The following is a 22,566-nucleotide window of genomic DNA, read 5'->3' as shown; positions in this document are numbered from 1 at the left end:
CCGCCCCCTGCCGCCCCTTCTCCACGCCCCGCCCCATAGGCTCCGCCCCTACACCGGTGCCCGCTCTTCCCAGCACCCGCCGGCTCCCCTCTTCTGCTCCCGAGCCTCAGCCCCGCACCCCCAGCCCTACCCAGCTCCTATGGGCACCCCACTTTGGCTCTCGGGGCTCTCGGTGCCTGGCCCAGCCTTTACCTCCGGGTGTGACCCTCAGTTCTTTGTCCTTTGAAGTCGGGCAGTTTCCTCCCCGGAGACAATGCTTGCGGGTGTGGGCTTCGGGTGTACGAGGCCGGAAGCTCAGCGTGCTTGCGGGATGGGGAGTAAAGATTGGGGCTTGGGCATTTTAGGAAAGATTTTTAAATTCCGAATGAAGAATTGCTAAGGAAACCCCTGGAGCCTGGCCTGAAAACTGGAGCCCCTGAGTTTATCTCGCCCAGGGGGCCAAGTCGGGCTCCCAGCCCACCTCCTCCCAGTGCAGTCCCCTCTCCCCGGCGCCTTTGTCTCCTGGGTTTTCTCTGCAAGTTGAACCCTGTGCGAGCGCAACCTAGCGAGGCACTTGAGTGTAAACGAGGCCTTTCTGTGACCAAGATCCAGGCAAACGCTGATTTTGCCTACCTGGGTTGGTTTTAATGGCGTTTGCCTGGCGGCGCATTACCTTTGGTCTGGGTCAGCTGGCTACGTATGGTGTTTCGCCTCTCTAAGGGGTTTGCCAGCCCCTGTGGAAAAGTCTCCCTTCTGTTTACTCAGTGTTGTGAAATATGGTTTTGCACAATGCTATTGTGTCTCCAAAACGAACATTAAAGTATGTTTTTGGTTGCATGTGAGCCCTGTATATTTGAAAGCAAGCGAGAAAATATTTAGAACCTAATTAAGCTAATCTCTACTACTTGAGGTTTGAATTAAGCCTATACTCTCTTCCACCTCCTGTACGTATACTGATCATTATCCACCAATGTTACATTTTCATGAATAGCTTATAGTAAGAACCAGAGACACGATTTCAAAATACGTTAAGGTAAGCCGGGGATGGTGATAGCTCACGCTTGTAATCCTAGCAGTCTGGGAGGCTGAAGCAGGAGGAGTGCCTCCTCTCCTTAACACTAACGAACAGCTATTTCAGTACAGATTTGTTTCCAAAATTTATTTTTAGCCACAAAGTTCCTTTAAAATAAGCCGAAACCTATGGCTCTTTACAAGTTGAGTAACTGGTATAATGATGAAACAAAACGAGTTAAGTGCAGCAGCACTCTATTTCAGGTGATGTAGCCAAGAGGAAGAAACCACTGCCTTCTGGTAGTTTTTTTATTATGTAATGCGGCTTTTACTATTTTATAAAGATCTGCATACAATTGTTTCCACATATTCTGTGAAATTATATTCAATATTAAACACGGTTTTGTAAACATGTAAGGCAGAAAATGAATGAAATGCTCATGCAGTGAATTCTTTACCATAAGGATTCAAATCAGCATTTTTCTGTTGTCAGATTGGCCTGGTGGACTTGAGAAGGAATTCCCTTTGGACTAGGTCCATGGTAGATAGTATCCAGAACTGGTGTTAGTACCTAAGTTGTATTGTTTCCCAAATGAATATGCTCCTCGGGAGACTGGCCCATTGCCACTGGCGAATCGTGATCAGCCAGAATCCTCAGCGAGTACACTGGTAGTGTGCTTGAATTCATTTTCTGTGTATGTTTTAGTGCTGACGCTTGCCACTCAAATTAGACCTGCTTTTAGTGTATCATTTTACCTTGGCGATCTATTATTCATTACCTGAGTGCATGAGGAAGGCAGTGTTGTGATGCACACATTGTTAAATGTCTTGGTGAGACCGTACTTTGTGTTTTTAACGTATGTAATTACATTTAAGATCAAGCAAGGCTTAGTTTTGTTTGTTACTGATTTTCTTCTGTGAAGATGGATTTGTTACATAGGGGTTGTAGTTGATGACTTTTAGATATTAATATGTTTGCTGCTGCTACCAAGAGCTTTGTCAAGCAAGTTGGAGATGGAGGGAGATTAGTTCCTGTTCCAAGCCTCAGTGAAGCCGACAAATACCAACCTCTAAGTCTGGTGGTAAAAAAGAAGCGATGCTTTCTGTTTCCCAGATATAAATTTACCTCAACACCTTTTACACTGAAAGATATTCTCCTAGGAGACAGAGAAATTTCAGCTGGTAAGTTTAAATGTTTGGGAGTAACTACTCATGGAGCTGTGTTATTAGTCACCTAACAATAGGTCTTATATACTAATTATATTAGTAATACACATTTTCATTCTAAAGGCAACTTTTATTATGATAATAGTAATGTCAATTAAGATTAATAATTCCTAAAGTTTGTATAATATCAAGTATTTTATTGATCTACCAGTTATTTTATGTTTTTTAACCTAGTCAATTTAGAAAATGACAGAATAATGCATTTTCATGTATAAAATAGAATATTATTTGATCATACCTATTTTACATAATCAAATGAGATAAAATAATTTGTTTTTTTTTTACAATTTATTACACTGGGTAAACTGAAAGGTATTTTAAATGCTAGATCATAAAATATTACCTATTTTACATAATCAAATGAGATAAAATAATTTGTTTTTTTTTACAATTTATTACACTGGGTAAACTGAAAGGTATTTTAAATGCTAGATCATAAAATCTACATTTTGGCAAGTTATTGCATATAAACACTTGTTTTTGTTTGTTTCAGCCACCAGTGGCTCTTAACGCTTAAAATGTTCCCTTGGTTGAACAGAAAATTTGAGTTCATCTTAAGTATTGTAAAATTGAATTGATTTTCTCTGTGTGTGTGGTATTGGAAATGGAACCAGGGGAGCTCTGACACTTTGCCACATTCCCATCCCTTTTTTTTTTTTTTTTTAATTTTAAGACAGGATCTCATCAAGTTTCTCAGGCAGGGCTTGAACTTGCAATCCTCCAGCCTCAGCTGTCCAAGTAGTTGGGGTTGCAGCATTTAACTGAATTGCTATTTTTAATCTTGGTTTGAAATGTTAACTTTCTCATTAACATTTGAATAAGTGAGTCTTCAATTGCAAAAGAATATGTTACTATGTATAAACTATATAAGACAAATTCGAGGGTTGGGGATTTAGCTAGGTGGTGCCCCTGCTGTCTGTTTCCCAAGCGCGAGGTCCTGAGTTCAATCCCTGGTACCAAAGGAAAAAAAAAGTCAAAAGAAAAAGACAAATTTGAAACATTTAAAAAATACTAAGTTCTTTCTTGTAAAGGTATTTCATCTTATCAGTTACTGAATTATGAAGATGAATCAGATGTTTCACTGTACGGACGTCGAGGCAACCATATTGTAAATGATGTTGGGATTAATGTTACTGGATCAGACTCCATTGCAGTAAAAGCTTCATTTGGCATAGTTACCAAACATGAAGTGGAAATATCAACATTACTGAAAGAAATTACTACACGGTAGGTATAATAATCCTAATATACTACTTTATTTTCATTACATGTTTTTCATTTTGTTGAGTACCAGTCAGGTCCTTGTGCTTGCGAGGCAGGTTGGCGGAACCACTGAGTTAAATCCCCAGCCCCCATTACATGTTTTAATTATAGAAACTCCATTGCAAAGGATGCTTACAATATTCACATAATATGATGTAAGTGTACTTTACTAGTTTGAGTTGTTTGAAATACTGCAGATTAGTATAGCCAAACTTTAGATAAGAATGGACATACAAAAATCATTTGGCTTAAAGAAAAATTTCAGTTCCATAAAATCACGATAGTTCTGTACACATTTGCTAAATTATTAAATTGAAATAAAACAGGACCAGACAGCAAATATACTAAAACAATCTCCCACAACAGATTCTCAACTGACGGAACAAAGCATTCCATGTGAGTGTGTTTTAGTTAAAGAGGGGAGGCAGATTACTCAAAATTTGGAGCTTATATTTTCTGATTTATAATAAGTCTGCCTTGATTTACTTTTAGTAAAGATGAGTCATGAATGAATAACAGGTGATATATGTCATGAGACGTCACAGAATCTTGTGAATGTATTTTTTTATTTTAGAAAGATTAACTTTGACCACAGCTTGATACGACAGTCAAGGAGCAGCAGGAAGGCGGTGTTGTGTGTGGTCATGGAAAGCATTCGGACCGCGCGGCAGTGTTCACTGTCTGTGCACGCTGGCATTCGAGGGGAAGCAATGCGGGTAAAGCATGCTCACTTCAAAGCTGTAACAAGGACTCTTTACCACGAGGCATACATTTTGTCACGTGTTGAGATGAAAGAGCTGTAGTCATGTAGGATCTTGCACAGGAATGGTTTGTTTCAGAGCATGAAAAAACATGCAAGAAAACTTGGATTCTCAACAAGTGTAATATAACTCAAACAAAACACTAATTCTTGTGAAATAATGTGCATACTGGAGCTCCTCTCATTGCTATTTAAGTGCTATTTTAAGAATATTTTAAGAATAAAATAAGTACAGGCTGCATTCTTTGATATTATTTTGAAATAATGTAGTTCATACTTTTAATTTTTTAAAGCTGGATTTATATTTTATATATATATTCATGTATATTTATTTTTCTTAATTAATATTATCAGTGGCCAGATTTGCTTTGTTCAGTGTTAAATTCTTTTTAAACAATTAAAAAATTATTTGTTTAATTTTAAACTCAATTATGATGTTGTTTTTCCTTGTCATTCATGATGATATGACAGAAACGGATTCTTCCATAATGCTAAAGGATAACTTTTTGAAGTCTGAAAATCAAAGTTCTGTTTAGTACCTACATTTAGCTGTCTACCAGATTCTGATTATTGTAGGATTATTTGGGGGGATACAAACTGAAGCATTTATTTAATTGTTGGTGATTGTTTTGAAAAGTAAGTTAGTGATTGTTTTGGAAAGCTGCTGGAAGCTGGGGTGGGGGTGTTAGAACAGTAGATAGGCTAGACTGCAAACTGCAACGTAGTAGCCCTTAAACACAAGCACTTTCTAAGATTTGCAGTTGAAAGCAACAGGCTCCTACTTCGGACAGCCTTACTGTGGTGGTGACTTAGTCATGCATGACTAAGTGAAAAAGTGAAAAAATGGACAGGTCTTCCCCAGTACAGATCCTGAGTCGACAGTGCAGCACTTGGATCTCTGCTATAAGCAGTTGAGTTCAAGCAGGATAATTCTTTACTTGAAGGGTTTCTTTGTTTTTGGTAGGATTGTAGGAGATGTTTTGTTTCTCCAGAAAGCTATCCTGACATGTTAGGCTCTTTAATAATGTTTGTTTGTTCATTATAGTTTCATTTTATGGATGAACAGAATCCCAAGGGGAGAGACAAAGCTATTGTTTTTCCAGCACATACAACCATAGCTTTCAGTGTTTTTGAACTCTTCATTTACCTGGATGGTGCCTTTGGTGAGTAAATTATCTACTTGAAAGACAAATGATTATATTTTAAAGGAGAATTTAATAAGAAGCTTTGTCTAGTAATTATAGAAAAGTGATGTTTTTGGAACTGTGGATCTTATTTTTAGGTAAAGGAGCTGGGAAAGGTCCTCCCTTCCCTACTTAACCAGGTGCTCTTTTCTGCTGCTTGGTGAAAACTGTAGACCTTCCATGACCCCACATACAATATAGAGAAGAGCTAAGATTCAGTCCCTAAAAGGTATCCCTCGGCTTACAGGGGAAGATAACCAATGTCTTCCTGGTAGTTTTGGAGAGTGGCAAATAGGAGTAGGAGATAGTAAGGCTCCTGAAGGGTCATGTTTCCCAAATCAGAGCACCCAAAGACAACTCTTACTTCACTTTTACTCAACTCCCCCTAAAAGTAACTTTAGCAATACAAATATTTCCTTCAAAATTGTCATCTGGTTTAATACTTTCATACAGTTCATTTTACCTTTCTACACTGTCATCTTGTTTAATACTTTTGTGCAACTCTAGTTTTAAGGTTAATTAATTGACACAAGGCTGGGTATAGCCCAAAGGACCAGGCAAGGGAGCCCCTGGCTATGGTAATTTATAAACGTTTTTAAGCCTATTTCTGTCCATGTCTGAAATTCTGCAGGAGAAGGGAATAGGATGTTGAGAAACAAAACTACATTCTAAGTAAGTTCTATTTGGAATCCTTTGGGTACAGTTCTTTATAGTTACATTGATTGTTGGGAGGAGTTTAAACTCGTATCCATGAAAATCTAAAATATACATATACTTTGGCCTATGCCTCCAGGAATTCATCCAACAGGAGTGCTTACACACAGGTCAATTGATACATAAGGATATTCAGTTCCTGATAGCAAAAGATTGGAAACCACCTTAGGTGGATTTGTTAAGTAATGTTACATCCATACAACAGAGCACTATGGAGCCATTTAGTGGGATGTAGCTCTATAGATCCTAACGTGTAGTATGTAAGTATCGGGGCCAAATAGTTTTATGCATTATGTATACATACATATTCCTTAATACTTACAAAATATATGGAGTATTTCAAGATGCATAGCCAAGACACATAATAGTCCTCTGGGGTGGAAGACTGTCTGGATGCAGGATGTGCTAGAGACTTTTCTCTGTAGCTCCCTTTTGAACTCTTTGAATTATGTGTCATGTGACTGTATCTTTTCAAAAAAATGTGTAAAATTTAGCTTTAAAAAATACAGTGAATGGCCCATACCAGAATTCATTGCCCCTATAAAGTACTCAATAAAGTAGGAGTTACTTAAATTATAACTTCATTTCAAAATTGTTTTGTAGACCTTTGTGTCACTTCAGTGTCAAAAGGAGGATTTGAAAGGGAAGAAACAGCAACATTTGCACTACTCTACAGACTGAGAAATATACTCTTTGAAAGAAGTATGTCCCATGAAGAGTATTTTGAATGAATTTTTTTCTTTCTGTGTTAATATGTGAGGTTATTTGTTCACTTCCCATCTGTTAAGGGAAAATTTAAATTTAAAAGCCAAATCATTTGGTGACTGATGATGCACCTGTCTATATCTGTAGCTACATATCTATGCTTATATCTATATCTATAATGCAGCTTGGGTTGTATATTTTTATTTTGACCTCTGATAAATTTCTGTTTTTGTCATTTAGATCGAAGAGTGATGGATGCCATTTCTCGCTCACAGCTTTACTTGGATGATCTTTTTTCTGACCACTATGACAAACCTCTCAGCATGACTGATATTTCACTCAAGGAAGGGACTCACATCCGGGTTAACTTGCTCAATCACAACATTCCCAAAGGGCCTTGCATACTCTGTGGAATGGGGAACTTGAAAAGGGAGACAGTCTATGGCTGCTTTCAGTGTTCTGTGGATGGACAGAAGTATGTTAGACTTCACGCAGTCCCTTGTTTTGATATTTGGCACAAGAGAATGAAATAAAAAGAAAAATGAATATACTTTGTTGGTGTTTCAAGTAAGTGAATCGGTAATTGTGCCATAAACCTTCCTTAAATTATCTAGGTTTGCTTTGATGAGTTAAGAAAACAGAAGGCCTGGGAAGGTATCATTTTCTCCTCATCTATAAAGTGCAGATAATGGCATTATTGTCTGTCTTATAAATTACCAGGAAGACTAATAACATTGCTTATAACAAAAAAGTTTAAATATAAAATTCAAAATATAGATGATCTTTTAAAAATTTGTCAGTCACCTTATAATCACTTGGGATTTAGTCTATCATTTTAGATAACTTTTATATAATTTTTTTTTTTTTTTTTGGTACTGGCTATCGAATTTGGGTCCTTGCACTTGCAAGGCAGGCAATGGAACCACTGAACTAAATCCCAGGCCCTACTTTTATAAATCGAATTTGGGTCCTTGCACTTGCAAGGCAGGCAATGGAACCACTGAACTAAATCCCAGGCCCTACTTTTATATAATTGAAAGATTTTCTAAGTATATCAGTTTCATTTTTGTGGTACTTGGGATTGAACCCAGGGCCTTGTGCTTGTTAGGTAGTTGGTCTCCCATGGAGCTCTTTTTAAATTTTTAAATTTTATTCTGAGATTGTTTTCTCACTAAGTTGCCATGAACTAGGCCACTAGGCTGGCCGTGAACTTGACAGATTCCTCCTGTCTCAGCCTTCTGAGTAGGTGGGATTGCAGGTATGTGCTACCAAACCTGGCTTATCAATTTTATTCTTATTCAGATTCTAATTTAACATTTAAGGATGATTAAAGTACACAGATGGCTCTTTTATGGTCCTTTAACTAGTGCCCTAGTCTTGGTAAAAGGAGAAAAATTTATTAATATTTAATATCCTAAATATTTAATTGCAGTATCAAATTATAAACACTGAGCTCAGCATGGAGTTTTGTGATAGTTAACAGGGTGACTGATACCAATGGATCACTCTTTTGTGATGTGAATATATATATGCTCACAATTTTGTCTTCATAAAACTCACTATTGTCATTTTAAAGTTAAGGGAGATAGGATGTGTCTTGTCTTTGTTTTTTTTTTTTGGTACCAGGAATGGAACTCAGGCCCTTGCACTTGTGAGGCAGGTGGCAGAACCACTGAACCAAGTCCCCAGCCTGGGATGTGTCTGTCTTTGAAAATGAAAGTTTGTATATATGCTGCCGAAGTGAGTACTGAAAATGAAAGTTTATAATGATCATGCACCGTTAACGATAAGAATGTTATGCTATAAAGTGTTGTAAAGAAAGAGATATCTAGAGAAAGGTAACTGGAAGCTAAGAAATTCCATGGCATCAGTTTAAAAGTATGGAGACGGAAGGTCAGGGGTGGTAGATATCTAATAAAGGCCTGTGAGAGGGTAGAGAGAGAGCACATTTATATTAATTTCTGAAGATGTATACTTCTAATTCCTGCTACAAGAGGTAAAAAGACTTTGGTCTGGTCAAATATCTTTAAACATTTCCCATTAGAACAAATACCCAAAGACAGAAGCTTGAACCAAAAAAGCATAGACTAGGCTGAAATTTCTTGTGGGACAGAGATACACAATCAATATCTTCTTTCATGTGTACCAAAGGCAGGTAGATGCTTTAGTCCTAATTTTTATACCTTACTATCCATGATGTTACGAAATGCAAAAACGAGTGAAACATTATTTCCTGGGTCTCTATTGAATATTTTTAAAATATGGGACATTTTAACATTTAAAATATTAGATCTTTACATTTATACATGCTGTTAAGAGTTAGTATTGGGAAGTTTGTAGATTTTGTTATATTTTGTTATAGCCTAAAGGGAGGTTATTGCTCACAGGCCCACTCCAGAGTGCTACAGTTAGTGTTCACAGAATAAAGCCACAGGAAATACAATCATATTTTTTCTTGAGAGTTAAATTTGCAAAACAGTCTCACATTTATTATACCACAATTATATGTACTGTGGGGGAAACAAAGTGTCTTCTCATGGGGACAAAGTAGGAAGCACAAAATAGAAGGAAGTAAATTGTTGTATAAGTACAATGATTAACTAAACATAGACTATAGTTCATCATGTTGGTACACATTATATTCCGTGGGAGAAATGAAGCCATTGCCATCATGGTCATTCTTCTTAAAAAAATCTTCTAAAACTGCATTCTGATATGACTTGTCACGTGGCTTCTCATCCTTTTCAAATTCTCTTTCCAAGTAATGGCTTACCTAGAGGGCCCAAATGACATTTATTTAATAAAAAGGTATCAGTATCACAAGTTTCCAGTAAATTTAAAGAATGTTTACAGTAATGCAACTCAACTTATATTAAATGATGCAAGCATTCTGATAAAGCTATTTGAGGTTTTAATTTTATAATCTTTGAAGTAATTTCTGAAGCGAACGAGGCATTTGAATTAGTTTCTGCTAAGGTTCTAGATGGTTAGTAGTAGACACACTGAAACTAAATGCCTTCCAGTAATTTACATTATCAAAAGACAGTTATTTTTAAGAATTTCCACTAATGGGTGAAATTCACATTAAAATGTCTATACTTCCTAAAACTAATGAATATCTAAACAATAAAATCCAAATGTGGATTTTAAAGTAAAATTTTACTTTTTTTTTCCATGCTTCCATATCTTATCCTTGATATCTATCTAAGATAATCTAATAATAATATCACATAAAGAACAGGCATTCTTATGTATTCTGTTTCTCTGTATAACATGTTAGGAAATTTTCCTATGCAAACACATAATAAAGCATTATAGAAATGGTAGCCACTAAGCCACATGTGACTTCTAAACATTTAAAATGTAACTACGTTAAATTGTATTATGGCTTATATCTAGGTGTCCCCCTAAAAGCCTCATGCAATCATAGGTGGAACTTTTGGGAGTGACTAGATCACGTGAATAATACTAGATTAGTCCATTGACCAGTTTAGCATAGTTCTGAGCATGGGTGAAGAGGGAAGAACCATTTTGGGGCATGAGTGGCATGAACCAATAGGCTTATAGCCTGGATTAAATAAAAAGGAAAAGAAAAATTAAGTTTCATTGCTACCTGCCTGCCAGGTCATGAACTGTTTCTCCTCTGTGATGCCTCTCTACCATGCCACCCTGCCTTGGAGCCAGCGACTATGGCCTGAAACCTCTACAAACTGTGAGCTAAATAAACCTTTCCTCCTTCAACTTGTGGGGGTGGCAGGTATTTTATCCCAGAAATGAGAAAGTAAACTAAGGCAAATTGAGATATTATTATAAATGTAAAATACAAGAAATATTTTGAAGACAATAATGAAAAGTGTACCTCAATGACGATTTTTATATAGATTTTATGTTGAAATAGTATTATTTTATGTATCCAGTTAAAATTACACTTGGATCTTTTTACTTTTCCTTAATTATTTGTGGTATTGGGGACTCAGTAGCTAGGATAACAGGCTTGCGCCAGTACACCTGACTTTTTTTTAAATTTTTATTTCTTATTTTTGTAGTTACTGGGGATTGAATCCAAGGCCTTGCACAAGCTAGGCAAGAACTCTCTCACTGAGCTACATCCCAGTTCCTTTATTTTTAATTGTATTTTGAGACTGGGTCTAAGTTGCACAGGCTGGCCTCGAATTTGCCATCTTCCTGTGTCAGCTTCCCTTGTAGCTGGTTATCATGAGTGTGGGTCACTACATTTGGCTTCTTTTTACGCTTTAAAATGTGGCTACTAAAAGATTTAAAATTATGTCTATGGCTCAATTACGTTTCTATTGGAAAGTGCTCATCTGTATAATAACTAAGAAAGCAAGGTGTAATGATGAAGATAATACTCTCCAAGGCTGGGGTATTTTAGATACAAGACCATCTTTGAAAGATAGACTTACACCCTATAGATGTTTTAGTAATACATACTCTCAACTCAACTCTGCTAATAGACTGAACTTTAGGACAATTAATCAATCATAATATAGGATATATCAGCTGTTCTCAAATGAAATTTTGGTTCATGTTTGTTTTTTTCCCCCAACTGAAACTTAGCAGCCCTATGTAAGTATAAAGAATTTAATTAGCCTCAAATATTCTGCAGTTTCTTTTTTTTTTTTGAGACAGGGTCTCACTATATAGTTGAGACTGACTTGGAACTCACTATGTAGCCCAGGCTGGTCTCGAACTCACAGCGATCCTCCTGCCTCAGCCTCCTGAGTGCTGGGATTACAGGCATGCGCCACCACGCCCAGCTCTTCTGCAGTTTCTTAATAAATAAATTTATTGTGTGTGTGTGTGTGTGTGTGTGTGAATGTGTATGATACTGGGGTTGGACCTAGAGCCTCTGCACTGGGTTACATCCCCAGTCCTTTTTGTGTTTTTTTGTTTTTGTTTTTAAAGTTTGAGATAAGGTCTTGCTAAGTCATCTAAGGTGGGTTTAAACAACTTCTTCTTTTTTTATTTTTTTGGAACCAGGTATTGAACTCAGGACCTTGTGCTTTTGAGGCAGGCACTAAATTAAATCCCTGGCCCTGGGCTTGAACTTGAAACATCCTGCTTCAGCTTTTTGGGATTATCGGTGTTTACCACCATGCCTGGCTATAAATTTAGCTTTAAATGTGAGCTAATGCTCAAAATCTTTTTTCTTTTCTAGTATACATGGGTATAAAAAGGACATACATTAATTTTGCCAGCAATTAGTTGCACACTATTTCTATTTCTACCTTTTCATTTAATAAAATATGGTACCTGCCCTCCACTCTGTTTATATGAAATAACTAACTTACTAAATCTTCCTGATGATTAAAGAAGGAAACTTCTGTTAGTTCATGTTTCAAGTCTAGGCTTTCTCTCTATTGGACTTGTGGTCTTAGGCAAATAATTTAACCTTTGTGAGGTCTTGGACAAATAATTTAAATTGAACCTCTTTTATGTCATTTGTAAGGAGAGGGAAACAGCTATATAGTTGGATTGATGTGAGGGTTAGCTACTGTTATTTAGGCTTATGAATATCACTCTTACCTGCCTGGTGATAATGCAGCTGATATCCAATAGACCCCTGGAGAAAAAATGTAGCTAAGTAGTTTGCTGGTTTGCATTTTTTTTTCTACTTTTGCTTTCTACAAAAGAACCAAAGATCTCCTAATGTCTGGGAGAATTCATATTGTAGGATGTGCCTCTGGGTGTGTCTGTGCTAATGAATGGACTGTGTGTCCTGGCTGAGCTCTTGGTGCTGTGTGTATCCATCGGCATAGGGCAAATTTCCCTCCTGCTCTTCCACTGTTGACCAACAAGGGTTTCAGGGGAAAGGTTGCACTAAGTATTGAGGAGGAAGTATAATTGAGTGGGAAGAGGATTGGAGAGGGAGAGAAAAGATAAAAAGGACTTACTCTTAACACTTGAAGTCAGAGACCCAGCTGTCTTTTTCTGCATACTCAGAGGTTGGTGTTAGGCACCTTGAACTGTCGCCAAACAAGAAGGGAGACCACTGGGCCGTTATCTTAAGCAAGAGCACAGACTGTGGAACTAAGGCACTAGATTTCAATAAAACAGGCATTAGCCCTGTCGTTCATGAAGGAAATTCCCTCCAGGAGGCAGGGTGTGTCCAAGGTTAAGGAACACAACACTGGAGCCAGACTGCCCAGGTTACATTTCTGGTTTTGCCACTTATAGCTATGTGAATTTGCTGGTTATTTAATCTGTCTGAGCATCATTTTCCCCATCTCTAATTTACCCAATAAATTATCATGAAGATTAGATAAGTTCATATACTTATTTGTTAATTAGAGTATCTGGTACTGAGGCAGGCAGCAGAACCACTGAGCTAAATCCCTGGCCCAGAGTATCTGGTACTGAGAAGGTGTGAAAATGTGTTATTTATTTTTACTCTTACAAGATCTATATGAAACCCTTCAATTCATATGGAAGGCTGGGATACAGAAGCTAGGTAGCAGAACCCCAGGCTTCTGTTTGCTGCCTTTCCAGCCTCCCCAATTCAAATTATTTTTAGATCTTCTCATAATCTCATCTAATTCCCACAATGCTATGGGGTGGGAATTATTTGTACCGTTAAAAATTCTAACAGTGTTGCTAGAAAAAGAGATCCACTCCTATAGGTTAGAAACTAGAGAGCCTTGTAAAGATGAGTAATTTGGGATTTTAATGACCATTCTTGGAGGAAGAAAGCTGAATTGGCTGAGTCTGAAGTGATCAGAGTCCATGCAGTTGGAACACAGATGCATTTAAATCACAATGAAAACATTAGATGGTATAAATTAAATTTGTTTGAATTACCTCAGTTTTAGAAAGTCGCCTGTCATTGTCTGCGTCTATCTGTTTAAAGGTTTCAACACTCCGTGGACCTTTGGTCACAGCATAAAGTTCAATCTCAAAAATCAATGTTGCATCAGGTGGAATCTTGGCTTCTTCTAAAGGTATATATTTTAAAGTTTAATTTACATAAATATACTTTTCAGATATGTATTCATGAACAATCGTAATAGTATTATGATTATATTATTTCACATTTATAACTGCTTTCTACATACTTTTAGAAAAACCATTTTGACTTAAAATTTTTTGTTTTATTTTTCTCTTATTATTAAAACCCTTTAGGAATATTTTTTTTTTCCATCTCTTTTTAACCAATCAGTTCAAAAGACCTACAGGATCATTATTTCATTATTAAATTAAAAGAAATACAAATCATATAATTTTTATTAATATACCCCACTATCCTGCAGGAGAGGTGATACAGAGAAGAAATGTGTAACAGAAAAAATTCAAAGTAGAGATGATAATCTCTTAGAAAATGATTTTTTGTAGTTTTTTTGGAAGCATAAATATAAGTATAAATATATCTGGTTTTCAAATTCTTCATAGACAGTAAAAAATAAATGAAACAACAGAAAAAAATTAGAAACAATTTTTCCAAAACATTTAAAATCACAATAAAAATTTAAGCATTAAACTGAATAGTTCTCTTTAATAAAATTAACCTGTTAGTTGATATCACAGATGATTTTAGTTAGCTATGGTCTATTTCACAAATAAGAATTTCAAAAGAATGACCCGCAAAAATAGCTTGCCAAGGAGCCGTGGGTAGCTTGTAGCACCGGTATATTCCCAGGGAATCACACAGTACCTTATATACTCTGGGCCTTCAAATGGATGAATGAATGACACAAATTGTTTATTCTAAAAATGATTAAGTTTGTCCTTTGACAGAAGCATCCGTTTCATTTATGAAACAGAGAATTCTTGCTAAGTGCAAAGTGAAAAAGGTTTTGCAAATAATAGTCAAAGGGGAAGTAGGTTGATAATTTCCAAAGCCAGGGCACAGAAAAACTTCCCAAGTGTCATGTGACTAACGTGAACGTCCTGGTCTACTGCCCACATATTACCTTACTTGAGAGTGAAAAAGCTAGGGTTGATTCAATGACTTTTTACAAAAACCATTCCTATTCTGTCCAGTTATAATCACCTTATGACAGAAAAACAGCTTCTCTGGATGATAAAGACATACTCGAAAGCAAGGCACCCCTCCCTCTTCGAGTGCACCCCCCCCTTCCTTCCTTTCCCCTCTTCCTCCTCTCCCCATCCCCCTCCATCTCTCTTCCTTCTCCTTCTCTCCTTTTCTTCCTTCTTTTTTTGGTACTAGAGATTGAACCCAGGGCCTCTGTACTCAGCTATATCACCAAACAGTTTTTAAAATTTTGAGACAAGTTTCACTAAATCACAGAGTTGTCCAGGCTGGGCTTGAACATGTGATGTTCTTGCCTCAGCCTCCTAGAGCACTGGGATTGCAGACATGTATCATCATCATGCCAGGCTCAAATTCAGATTTCTAGGCAGGCGGCAGAACCATTGAGCTAAATTAAATCCCCAGCCCCAAATTCAGATTTCTAAAGAAAAAAATATTATAGGTGCATACACAGTTTCTGAACAATTCTACTGCAAAACACAAAAGTATAACCAGCTAGTTCTTTTTCTTGCAAAAATTTATAAAGTTTGGAAAGGAGAGATATTTATATACATGTGTGCTATACAGTTCCTGACAGTTACAGAAGCCTATCAGAGAAGGAGTTAATGTAAAGAATCTATACATACCACACATATCATTAGTTAAAGCGCTAAAAGTCACATGCATTTCAAGACATGCAGGGGTGCTCTGTACATGAAGCAAGGACATGTTGCAGAGAAAAGACTTCTTTCAAGTATTACCTAAAACAAAGTTACAGGTACAGCTAATATTAGGTCTTAACAAGTTACTTATTAAAAGCTTATTAAAAGTTACATAGGGTCTGCATTGCAACTTTTCAAACAATCTAATCCAAGCTATTGTAATGCAGGTAAGGCTAGCAGTTAACTACATTTCAATAAACATAACTTTTTGGGGCCTCAGTTCCCGTATGTGTGAAATGAAGGTGCTGGTACTATTAAGAGAGAGAATCATGTTATGATCTGGATCTAAAATGTTCCCCCACCAAGGACTCATGTGTTGAAGATTTGGTCTCTGATGCAGTAATGTCCACCTGTTTGCCGATCGTCACGTTGCTTAAAATGGCCTCAAGTTAATGTCAACATTTTAAGGATAGTAGTGCATTTAACTTATCTTCAAATTTCTTCTTCCCCAGGTTCCTCTACAAATAAAACTGGACATACAAAGTAAGACATCCTAGAGCAATTTATTTATTTGTTTATTTACTTGTTGTGGTGTTGAGGATGGAGTCTAGGGCTTTGTATGTGACAGGCAAGCAATCTATCACTGAGTTATACCTTCAGTTCTGGGAGCTATTTTGATGAGACTGTTAAATTATTCACAGAAAGCATTGAAAATGAAGCTATCCTATCTGGATCCATCTCTTCAAGAGTGCTAGGTGTGCATGAGCTTGAGTCACTGATCTCTCTCAACTGAATTTGAGGCAGTGACTCTTGCTGGAAAGAACAGGCAGGGAATCACTGTTCTTTTCTTTCTTTCCTTTTTGGTACTGGAGATCGAACTTGGAACCTTGCGCTGTGAGGCAGGCAGCGGAACCACTGAGCTAAATCTTTGGCCTGTGGAATCGCTCCTCTTACCAACTAAACCAACAGCCTCCAAAAAGTCACGGCATTTCCACAAAGTATTTGGGAGTAACACAATTCATCTTTATATTTATTGGTGACACCTCAAATTGAAAATGAACTCACTTCAGGTCAAACTACTACATCTCTGGAACCAAAATCTCATCACAGAAAATTAGCCATGAATTATATACTAAATATTTCAAATAGGTAGGTAGAGGTAGCAGGGACCAAGACACAGCAAGGACGCAAAGATTCTTTCTGTAGAGCCTTCATATAGCCATAGAAACCCAATTGAGGATATCAGCGGGACTTGCCTGTCTTTGCCTACCCTCCTTCCTTAAAAATTTCCTCCTCTATTTGGCAGCACTTAATTTTACTAGATTTAGAAAAATTAATACATGCACATGATTAAATATTCAAACAGTACAGAATATTACAGTGAGAAGAAATCTCACCCTCGACCCTCAGGCCTCCTCTTCAACCCTTGATGTCCTCAGATAACTATATGTCCTTTCTGATACAAGCCATGTGGATATCTGTATATGTGACATTGACCTCGGCTGTGCAAGCTCTTTCAGGATAGTGAGTAGTATTTAATGCCCAGTGCCTAGAACAGAGTCTGGCACAGATGCTCATTGAATATTTGTTGCAGGAATATAGTCTATCCTACTTTATTTTAATGTATTAATATGGATAGCTCCCCTTCATTCTTTTCACTGGCTAAGAAGTAATATAATTACTAGTGATATAATTTAATTTCCTACTGATGGATACTCAGACAGCTTCTAGTCTTTTGCTAACAAACAAAAAATCTTGAATGAATGTTCTTTTACGTATACCTTTGTGCACATTCCTAGAAATGGAATCAGTCAGATATATGTGTAGTTTCTCTTTAGACAGATGTTGTTAGAAAGACGAATGATGTACATTCTCAGCAATAAAGCTAGAGATAGCTAGTTTTCCCATGCTCCATCATGGTTAATCTGATGGGTGAAAAATGGTGTCTCAATTTCCCTTTCTCTTCTTTTAATTATGAATAAAATTATTTCCATATATTTAAAGGCTATCTGTATTTTTAAAAATAGCGTTCCACCTGTTTTATATATTAATGTGACCCATTTCTGGGGCTAGGCCATTTTTATTATTGGTTAACATGTTCCTGCTGCTTGTACCACTGGTGGTACATGCATGTCTGTACAAGCTACCTCATAGGATTGTCCCATGCCTGTACCATCGCTGGTTCAGAGCCACCTTGGCAGTGAGACATACAAATTACAGCCTCATTATGAACATGTTAATAAGGCTTCATTCATGTGTGTTGCAAATATTTTTCCCCTTTGTCTGCTTTACTTGGGTTTGTGGATCTTCTTGCTCCACAACTTTTTTTTAAAGCAAGATATTGAAAGAAAAAGCTCATTCCTTCCATGTTTTAAGTCTTGCACTATATCGAGGTAACTATGACTGAAATTTTATATCTCAGATTGTACTGTTACAAGGTTCTACTACTATCCCTTACCTCTAAAATCATGTTCCAGTTGCTTGAATTTTAATTTAATTTTGATTCTTTTTACCAAAGACCTGTGCTATAAACATTTATGTAATAACATAATGTGTACATATAATTATACTAAAAACAGAAATGTCCAAGGGAGCATATAAAATATACGCAATCAGTATGAGTGTTGCAGCTGTGTAAAGAACTCTGGTCAGAGACCTATATTCCAGTGACATCTCATTTTCTTCATAAGTACACAGAAAGGACTGGACTGAACTAGATACAGGTAGCTTGTTGGACCCTGTGCTTCTGTGATTATTTCCTACATGATTTTCAGTTTTTGTTTGCTTTTTATTTTTATTTTTCTTTTTATTGAGTTTATTGGTACATTCTAGGTATACAATACAGTTATATTTGTTACTGGGATCTTGTACCTTTACATGACAGATCTTGGTTCTCATTTTTTTCCCCTTGTCCCTGCCCTCCCCCCTTCACCTTTTTACAAACACTATTTACAAACACTATTTCCTTTTATTCATTTTCTCATATTTTTTTCCTTTACTTTTTATTTTTAATCATTGTAAAATATAACATACGGTTCACCACCTTAACAATTGAAGTTTACTCTTCAGTAGTGTAAAGTGCAATCGCACGGCTGTGCAACCAGTCTCTGGAACTCATCTTGAAAAACTGAAACTGTACTCTCTGTAACACCTTCTTCTTATTACCCTTTCCCTCTGGCAATCACCCTTCATAGTAGCATAAGCTATGTGTATAGCATAAATCAGAATTTCCCTCTTTTTAAAGTCTGAATAATATTCTATCATATATTTAATTTTGCTTATGAACTCTTTTGTCTTTCAGTTCATTATGAATAATGCAACTATAAACACATGTACAAAAGTCTCTGAGACTCTGCTTTCAGTTCTTTCTCATATACACACAGAAGTTTATGATTTTTTTTTTTTTTTTGGTACTGGGGATTCAACTCAGGACGTTGTGCTTGCTAGGCAGGGGACGGCACCACTTGGCTAAATCCTTGGCCCATGATTTATTTTTATATATAACTAGAAAGAGAAATTTTAAACACCTTACCATAGCCTTCCTTTCCATATGCAAATGAAGGAGGTATGATTACTTTTCTTTTTTCTCCAGGGCACATATGCATCATAGCAATGTCCAGACCCTTTATGACTTGTCCAACACCGAGAACAAACCATTTGGGGTGGCCTTCATTTTGTGTCCGGCTATAATAAAAAACACTCAGATAAGGTGACTTCAAGAAACCAAGTAATTTAAAATTGGAGTCTCTTTTCCCAATTTAGTCCTCTTTCTGAAGCCCTCAGTGGGATTTGGCTCAGAATACAATTACAAGAAAGAAGTATGATTTTCCCAAATCTAGTTATTAGAAGGCATCTCATTTTTAAAAAATTGTCATTTTTACAAAAACTATTCAACAAGTTAACTTTTTAAATTGGTCTCCAGCCTCTAATTGTACAAATAACTCATATAACATCTCTGGATTTGTTTTTTAAAAATGAGGAAGGTTTAGCCTCAAAAAAGTCATTTTGATGGTAATTTAAAAATCATACTTTTATTATATTTCTCGATTTTTCTTCTAAATGAGAAAAGCTTACTTTCCCTAGCCCTCCATAGGGGAAGAACAGACAGGAAAGGTAGTTCTATCTAGAAATAATAAACTGTCCATCAAATCAGTTATGCAGCCGCGGGGATGAGAGCTCGCAGGAAGACAGGGGCCGGCAGCAAACACCTGAGAGGCATTTTTGTAGTGGTTGTAGTTAAAAGATGGGCCCCAGGCGGAGGGCCAGAATAAAATCTAATTATCCTATGTAATGTCTGTAGACAGACTCCAACTCTCAGCAAAGGAAAAACCTGAATACGCTTAACAGCAATCCCTTCAGCTCTAAGGGTCCCAAGGATAGTGGTGGTCATCGAAGACGTGTGTGGATGCTGTGATTTTTGTTTTGTTTTGTTTTTTGTTTTTAACCAATGGGCCAACATTTAAAAATATTCAGTTTCCTAGGGAACTTACTTGCCAAGTAATGCAATTTTTTCTATGACAAAATGATTGTTGTTAAAAGTAAAACAACCAATTAGGCTTTGCTGGGTGGGTAGAGGAGGCGAGACTTAGTGCGTGACCGGGGCCGGGGGCCGTAGGCAGCGTCTCCTACCTGCAGTAGAATTTCGAGCCGTCTTTAGCCAAGTAGCCGTCGTAATGGGCATTGAGCAGGTCCCCCTTCTTGCTGGTCTTTGAACAGTTTTCTGGACGATACAAAACTTCTATTTTTACTTCTTCTGTGCTCTCCTCTTTCTTTTGTCCCTGAGCAATGAAACAGCCACACAGGCAAAAGAAAAGGACTAATCTGTGTAAGGAACGCATGGCTCCAGGAGCAGAGCCCACTAGATCACTGCGATCCCCAGTCAGAGTCGGGGGCTGCTCGGAGGCCGAGTTCCGACACGTGGCAGGGCTTGTCTGCTTCACAAAGGGCCGGGGGCGTGGCCACACAATGACCCGCCCCTCCTGGCTGAGCCTCGTCTCTGAGTGCTGTCTAGCCAGCCAGCCGCCGGGGGACGTCTCTAGTTCTGGGCGCCAGGGTTCACTGTCCTCAGTAACTCCGACAGCGCCTCATACTCGTACTGTTTTCCTTTGCCCAGTGTGCATGTTATAGCCAGTTTCCTCTGGGTTCTTAAAATACAACAGGCCAAAGATCCGATAAACAGCCTCCCACCTGAGTCAGAGAATGTGGCTGTCCCTCTTGGGCGCAAAAAGGCTTCTGTTAAAGCCCCTAGGGTGTCATCGGATAGGGCCAGAGGAAGCTGCCGAAGCGGAGGGCGCAACCTCCCCACAGGGCAGGTTTGCTGACTTGTCACAGAAAGACAGTGTTCGGTGCCCAGCAGTAAAAGGCGTAAAAGGATGTATTAGGCAGAATTTTAAACGTACACCTCAAAGAAGTAGTTTGGGCCTCCGAGAGGAAGACAAGCGCCTGGTGACCTTTAGTTGTGTATATTTATGGGGATTTCGGGGTGTCCTTAAAATGGGTTAAGATGTGAATTCTCTTCTCTGTTCGGGTTTTAAAACGCAATGATTTACATACATTTGAAGCCAAGATTCAAGTGTGCTTCCTGAGAATGCGGGTTGATTTGAGGAAGCGCAATTTACAGATGAAAGGGACCAGGAAGAGCCCAGTTAAAAGGCTCTTTAAGGACCTTAGGACTTTTCCTTGGAAGGGAAAAAAAAAACGCTTGGGTAACTTTTGTGTCCTGAAGCTGCAGGTTTTTTTTTTTTTTAAGTACAATTTTAATATTACAACCTTCTCTTGTCTCCCATCTTTATTTTTTTTATTTTTATTTTTCTCTTCTACTTCAAGGGAACTAGCGGGTTTGGAGAGGGTCAGGCATTCTGGAAGAAAAGCATAAAAAGCAGGCTTCAGTGGGGTCTAGGTGCTTCTGTGGTGTCCTAGCACCTTCTCTGTGTTGGAGTCCTGCAGTTAGGAGTTCCAGGCTGCATCAGTCACATACAACCTAATGGCCACCTATGGGAAAAAGTGGCCCTAGTTCCGGCTTCAGGGCTGAGCTCTGGAGATTGGGGTCCTGTGGCCGGTTTGCGTTTCCGGGATCCGCCTCTGGGGGGCGCCCTCGATCTGAGGGCCTATAGTAGTAACTATCAAAGAGCTAGACAGAAGCTCTTGCCATTTTCTTGACAGTGCCTAGGGATCCGAATTTATCCACATCAAACAGGCAAATTTAAAATTGGGTGTTTTGTTCATCTCAGTTATATTTTGTAGCAGGGATTAGGCCAAAACTATTTGACACAATCCTGCCCTCCCATTTTAGTATGAAAACCTTTTAAATATGCAGAAAAGTTGAATTTGACAGTGAACATTCTATAACCACTACCTCGATTATATCATTATTGTTGTTATATTCATCAGTTCATTTATGGGTTCACCTTATTTCCAAGTGAATACCTAGAGGACCCAAGGGGAAGGCCTGGCAGGGTCTGGAAAAGTGTTGTTGCTTCAGTCGCTGGGCCTGCTTTAGGCCGCTGTTTTGACTTTCCAAAATTCCGCAAAAACTGAAAATCACTGAAAACTCTGTAAGGTGGCAATCATTTCCAAGCAAGATTTTTTTTTAAAAAGTCATACAAGCTAGGGGTATACCCTCTAGTTTTTGAATACAATTCTAAAGTGTAGTTCCATGCTTTACATTCTAAGTAAATTAGCGGCTCTCCAGGATTATGTGCTGGCCCGATGACAATTCCTGGGCCGAGGACCGGCCCCCTTCGGTAGCACACTGATTTCCTAAGAGCTAATTTTTCGGATCCCGAGTGTGAGAAGGCTGCAAAGCAGGCAGAAGTAGCACGCCTTTTTATTTTCTTTAAGAACAAAACAAAAACCAACTACTGACAAGACCTGAGGCCCCTTGGGGTAAGGGACGCTGCGAGGCCTAAATCCCTGCCCAGCCGCTGAGCACGCGGCGGGGCCCTAAGGCCTCAACCTGGGGTGCGCGGCCGGGCCGATCCGCTGACAGATGGAGGGGAAGGCGGAGGGAAGTGGGGAGGGAAGAAGGCAGCCCGCCCTCCTCCTCGCGCAGCTCGGCGTTGGGCGGCTGGCTAG

At 38.1% G+C, this 22,566-nt stretch overlaps 3 protein-coding genes across 8 annotated transcripts in view; 2 read left to right on the top strand and 1 right to left on the bottom strand.

The window, feature by feature from the left end:
* The first annotated feature begins 22 nt into the window (after positions 1-22).
* Pjvk (pejvakin) lies at positions 23-7,395 on the top strand. Of its 3 annotated transcripts, XM_010636773.2 has the most exons (7): positions 23-198; positions 971-2,172; positions 3,249-3,444; positions 4,055-4,196; positions 5,286-5,403; positions 6,742-6,840; positions 7,084-7,395. In XM_010636773.2, the coding sequence occupies exons 2-7, from the start codon at positions 1,962-1,964 to the stop codon at positions 7,374-7,376; spliced, it is 1,059 nt and encodes a 352-aa protein (XP_010635075.1). In that variant the 5' UTR covers positions 23-198; positions 971-1,961; the 3' UTR covers positions 7,377-7,395. The 3 variants fall into 3 exon arrangements, with proteins under 3 accessions (XP_010635075.1, XP_010635074.1, XP_010635076.1); XM_010636772.2 differs by having other exon boundaries at positions 23-2,172; XM_010636774.2 differs by lacking the exon at positions 6,742-6,840 and having other exon boundaries at positions 23-2,172.
* Positions 7,396-8,489: 1,094 nt separating this feature from the next.
* Positions 8,490-20,467, bottom strand: Fkbp7 (FKBP prolyl isomerase 7). 4 transcript variants are annotated; one of them, XM_010636776.3, is made up of 5 exons: positions 20,122-20,467; positions 19,025-19,176; positions 13,663-13,796; positions 12,391-12,427; positions 9,498-9,616 (listed from the first exon to the last, which is right to left on the bottom strand). In XM_010636776.3, exons 1-5 carry the CDS (start codon positions 20,328-20,330, stop codon positions 9,588-9,590), a joined length of 561 nt encoding a protein of 186 aa, XP_010635078.1. In that variant the 5' UTR covers positions 20,331-20,467; the 3' UTR covers positions 9,498-9,587. The 4 variants fall into 4 exon arrangements, with proteins under 4 accessions (XP_033612215.1, XP_033612214.1, XP_010635077.1 ...); XM_033756324.1 differs by lacking the exons at positions 12,391-12,427; positions 20,122-20,467 and adding an exon at positions 15,478-15,591 and having other exon boundaries at positions 8,490-9,616; positions 19,025-19,098; XM_033756323.1 differs by lacking the exon at positions 12,391-12,427 and having other exon boundaries at positions 8,508-9,616; positions 13,663-13,793; positions 20,122-20,465.
* Plekha3 (pleckstrin homology domain containing A3) overlaps positions 20,329-22,566 on the top strand; it is a 26,464-nt gene continuing 24,226 nt past the window's right edge. The window contains exon 1 of the mRNA XM_033756359.1: positions 20,329-20,584. Coding sequence (XP_033612250.1) covers positions 20,329-20,584 — 256 coding nt within the window. The remainder of the gene's footprint in view (positions 20,585-22,566) is intronic.

This window comes from Fukomys damarensis, unplaced genomic scaffold, assembly GCF_012274545.1.
Source record: "Fukomys damarensis isolate Sample0158 unplaced genomic scaffold, DMR_v1.0_HiC HiC_scaffold_26, whole genome shotgun sequence".
NCBI lineage: Eukaryota > Metazoa > Chordata > Mammalia > Rodentia > Bathyergidae > Fukomys > Fukomys damarensis.
This window is presented reverse-complemented; position numbering and strand designations above follow the sequence as displayed.

Excerpts from the sequence above, each read along its gene's own strand:
- Fkbp7 (XM_010636775.3), bottom strand. The coding sequence starts at position 20,330 with ATGCGTTCCTTACACAGATTAGTCCTTTTCTTTTGCCTGTGTGGCTGT. Across the intron at positions 13,797-19,024 it reads ATATGGAAAGGAAGGCTATG|AAGAAGCCAAGATTCCACCT; the intron begins GTAAGGTGTTTA and ends ATATACCTTTAG. Across the intron at positions 9,617-13,662 it reads GGCGACTTTCTAAAACTGAG|GTAAGCCATTACTTGGAAAG; the intron begins GTAATTCAAACA and ends TGGGCCCTCTAG.
- Pjvk (XM_010636773.2), top strand. The coding sequence starts at position 1,962 with ATGTTTGCTGCTGCTACCAAGAGCTTTGTCAAGCAAGTTGGAGATGGA. Across the intron at positions 3,445-4,054 it reads CTGAAAGAAATTACTACACG|AAAGATTAACTTTGACCACA; the intron begins GTAGGTATAATA and ends TTTTTATTTTAG. Across the intron at positions 4,197-5,285 it reads TTCGAGGGGAAGCAATGCGG|TTTCATTTTATGGATGAACA; the intron begins GTAAAGCATGCT and ends TGTTCATTATAG.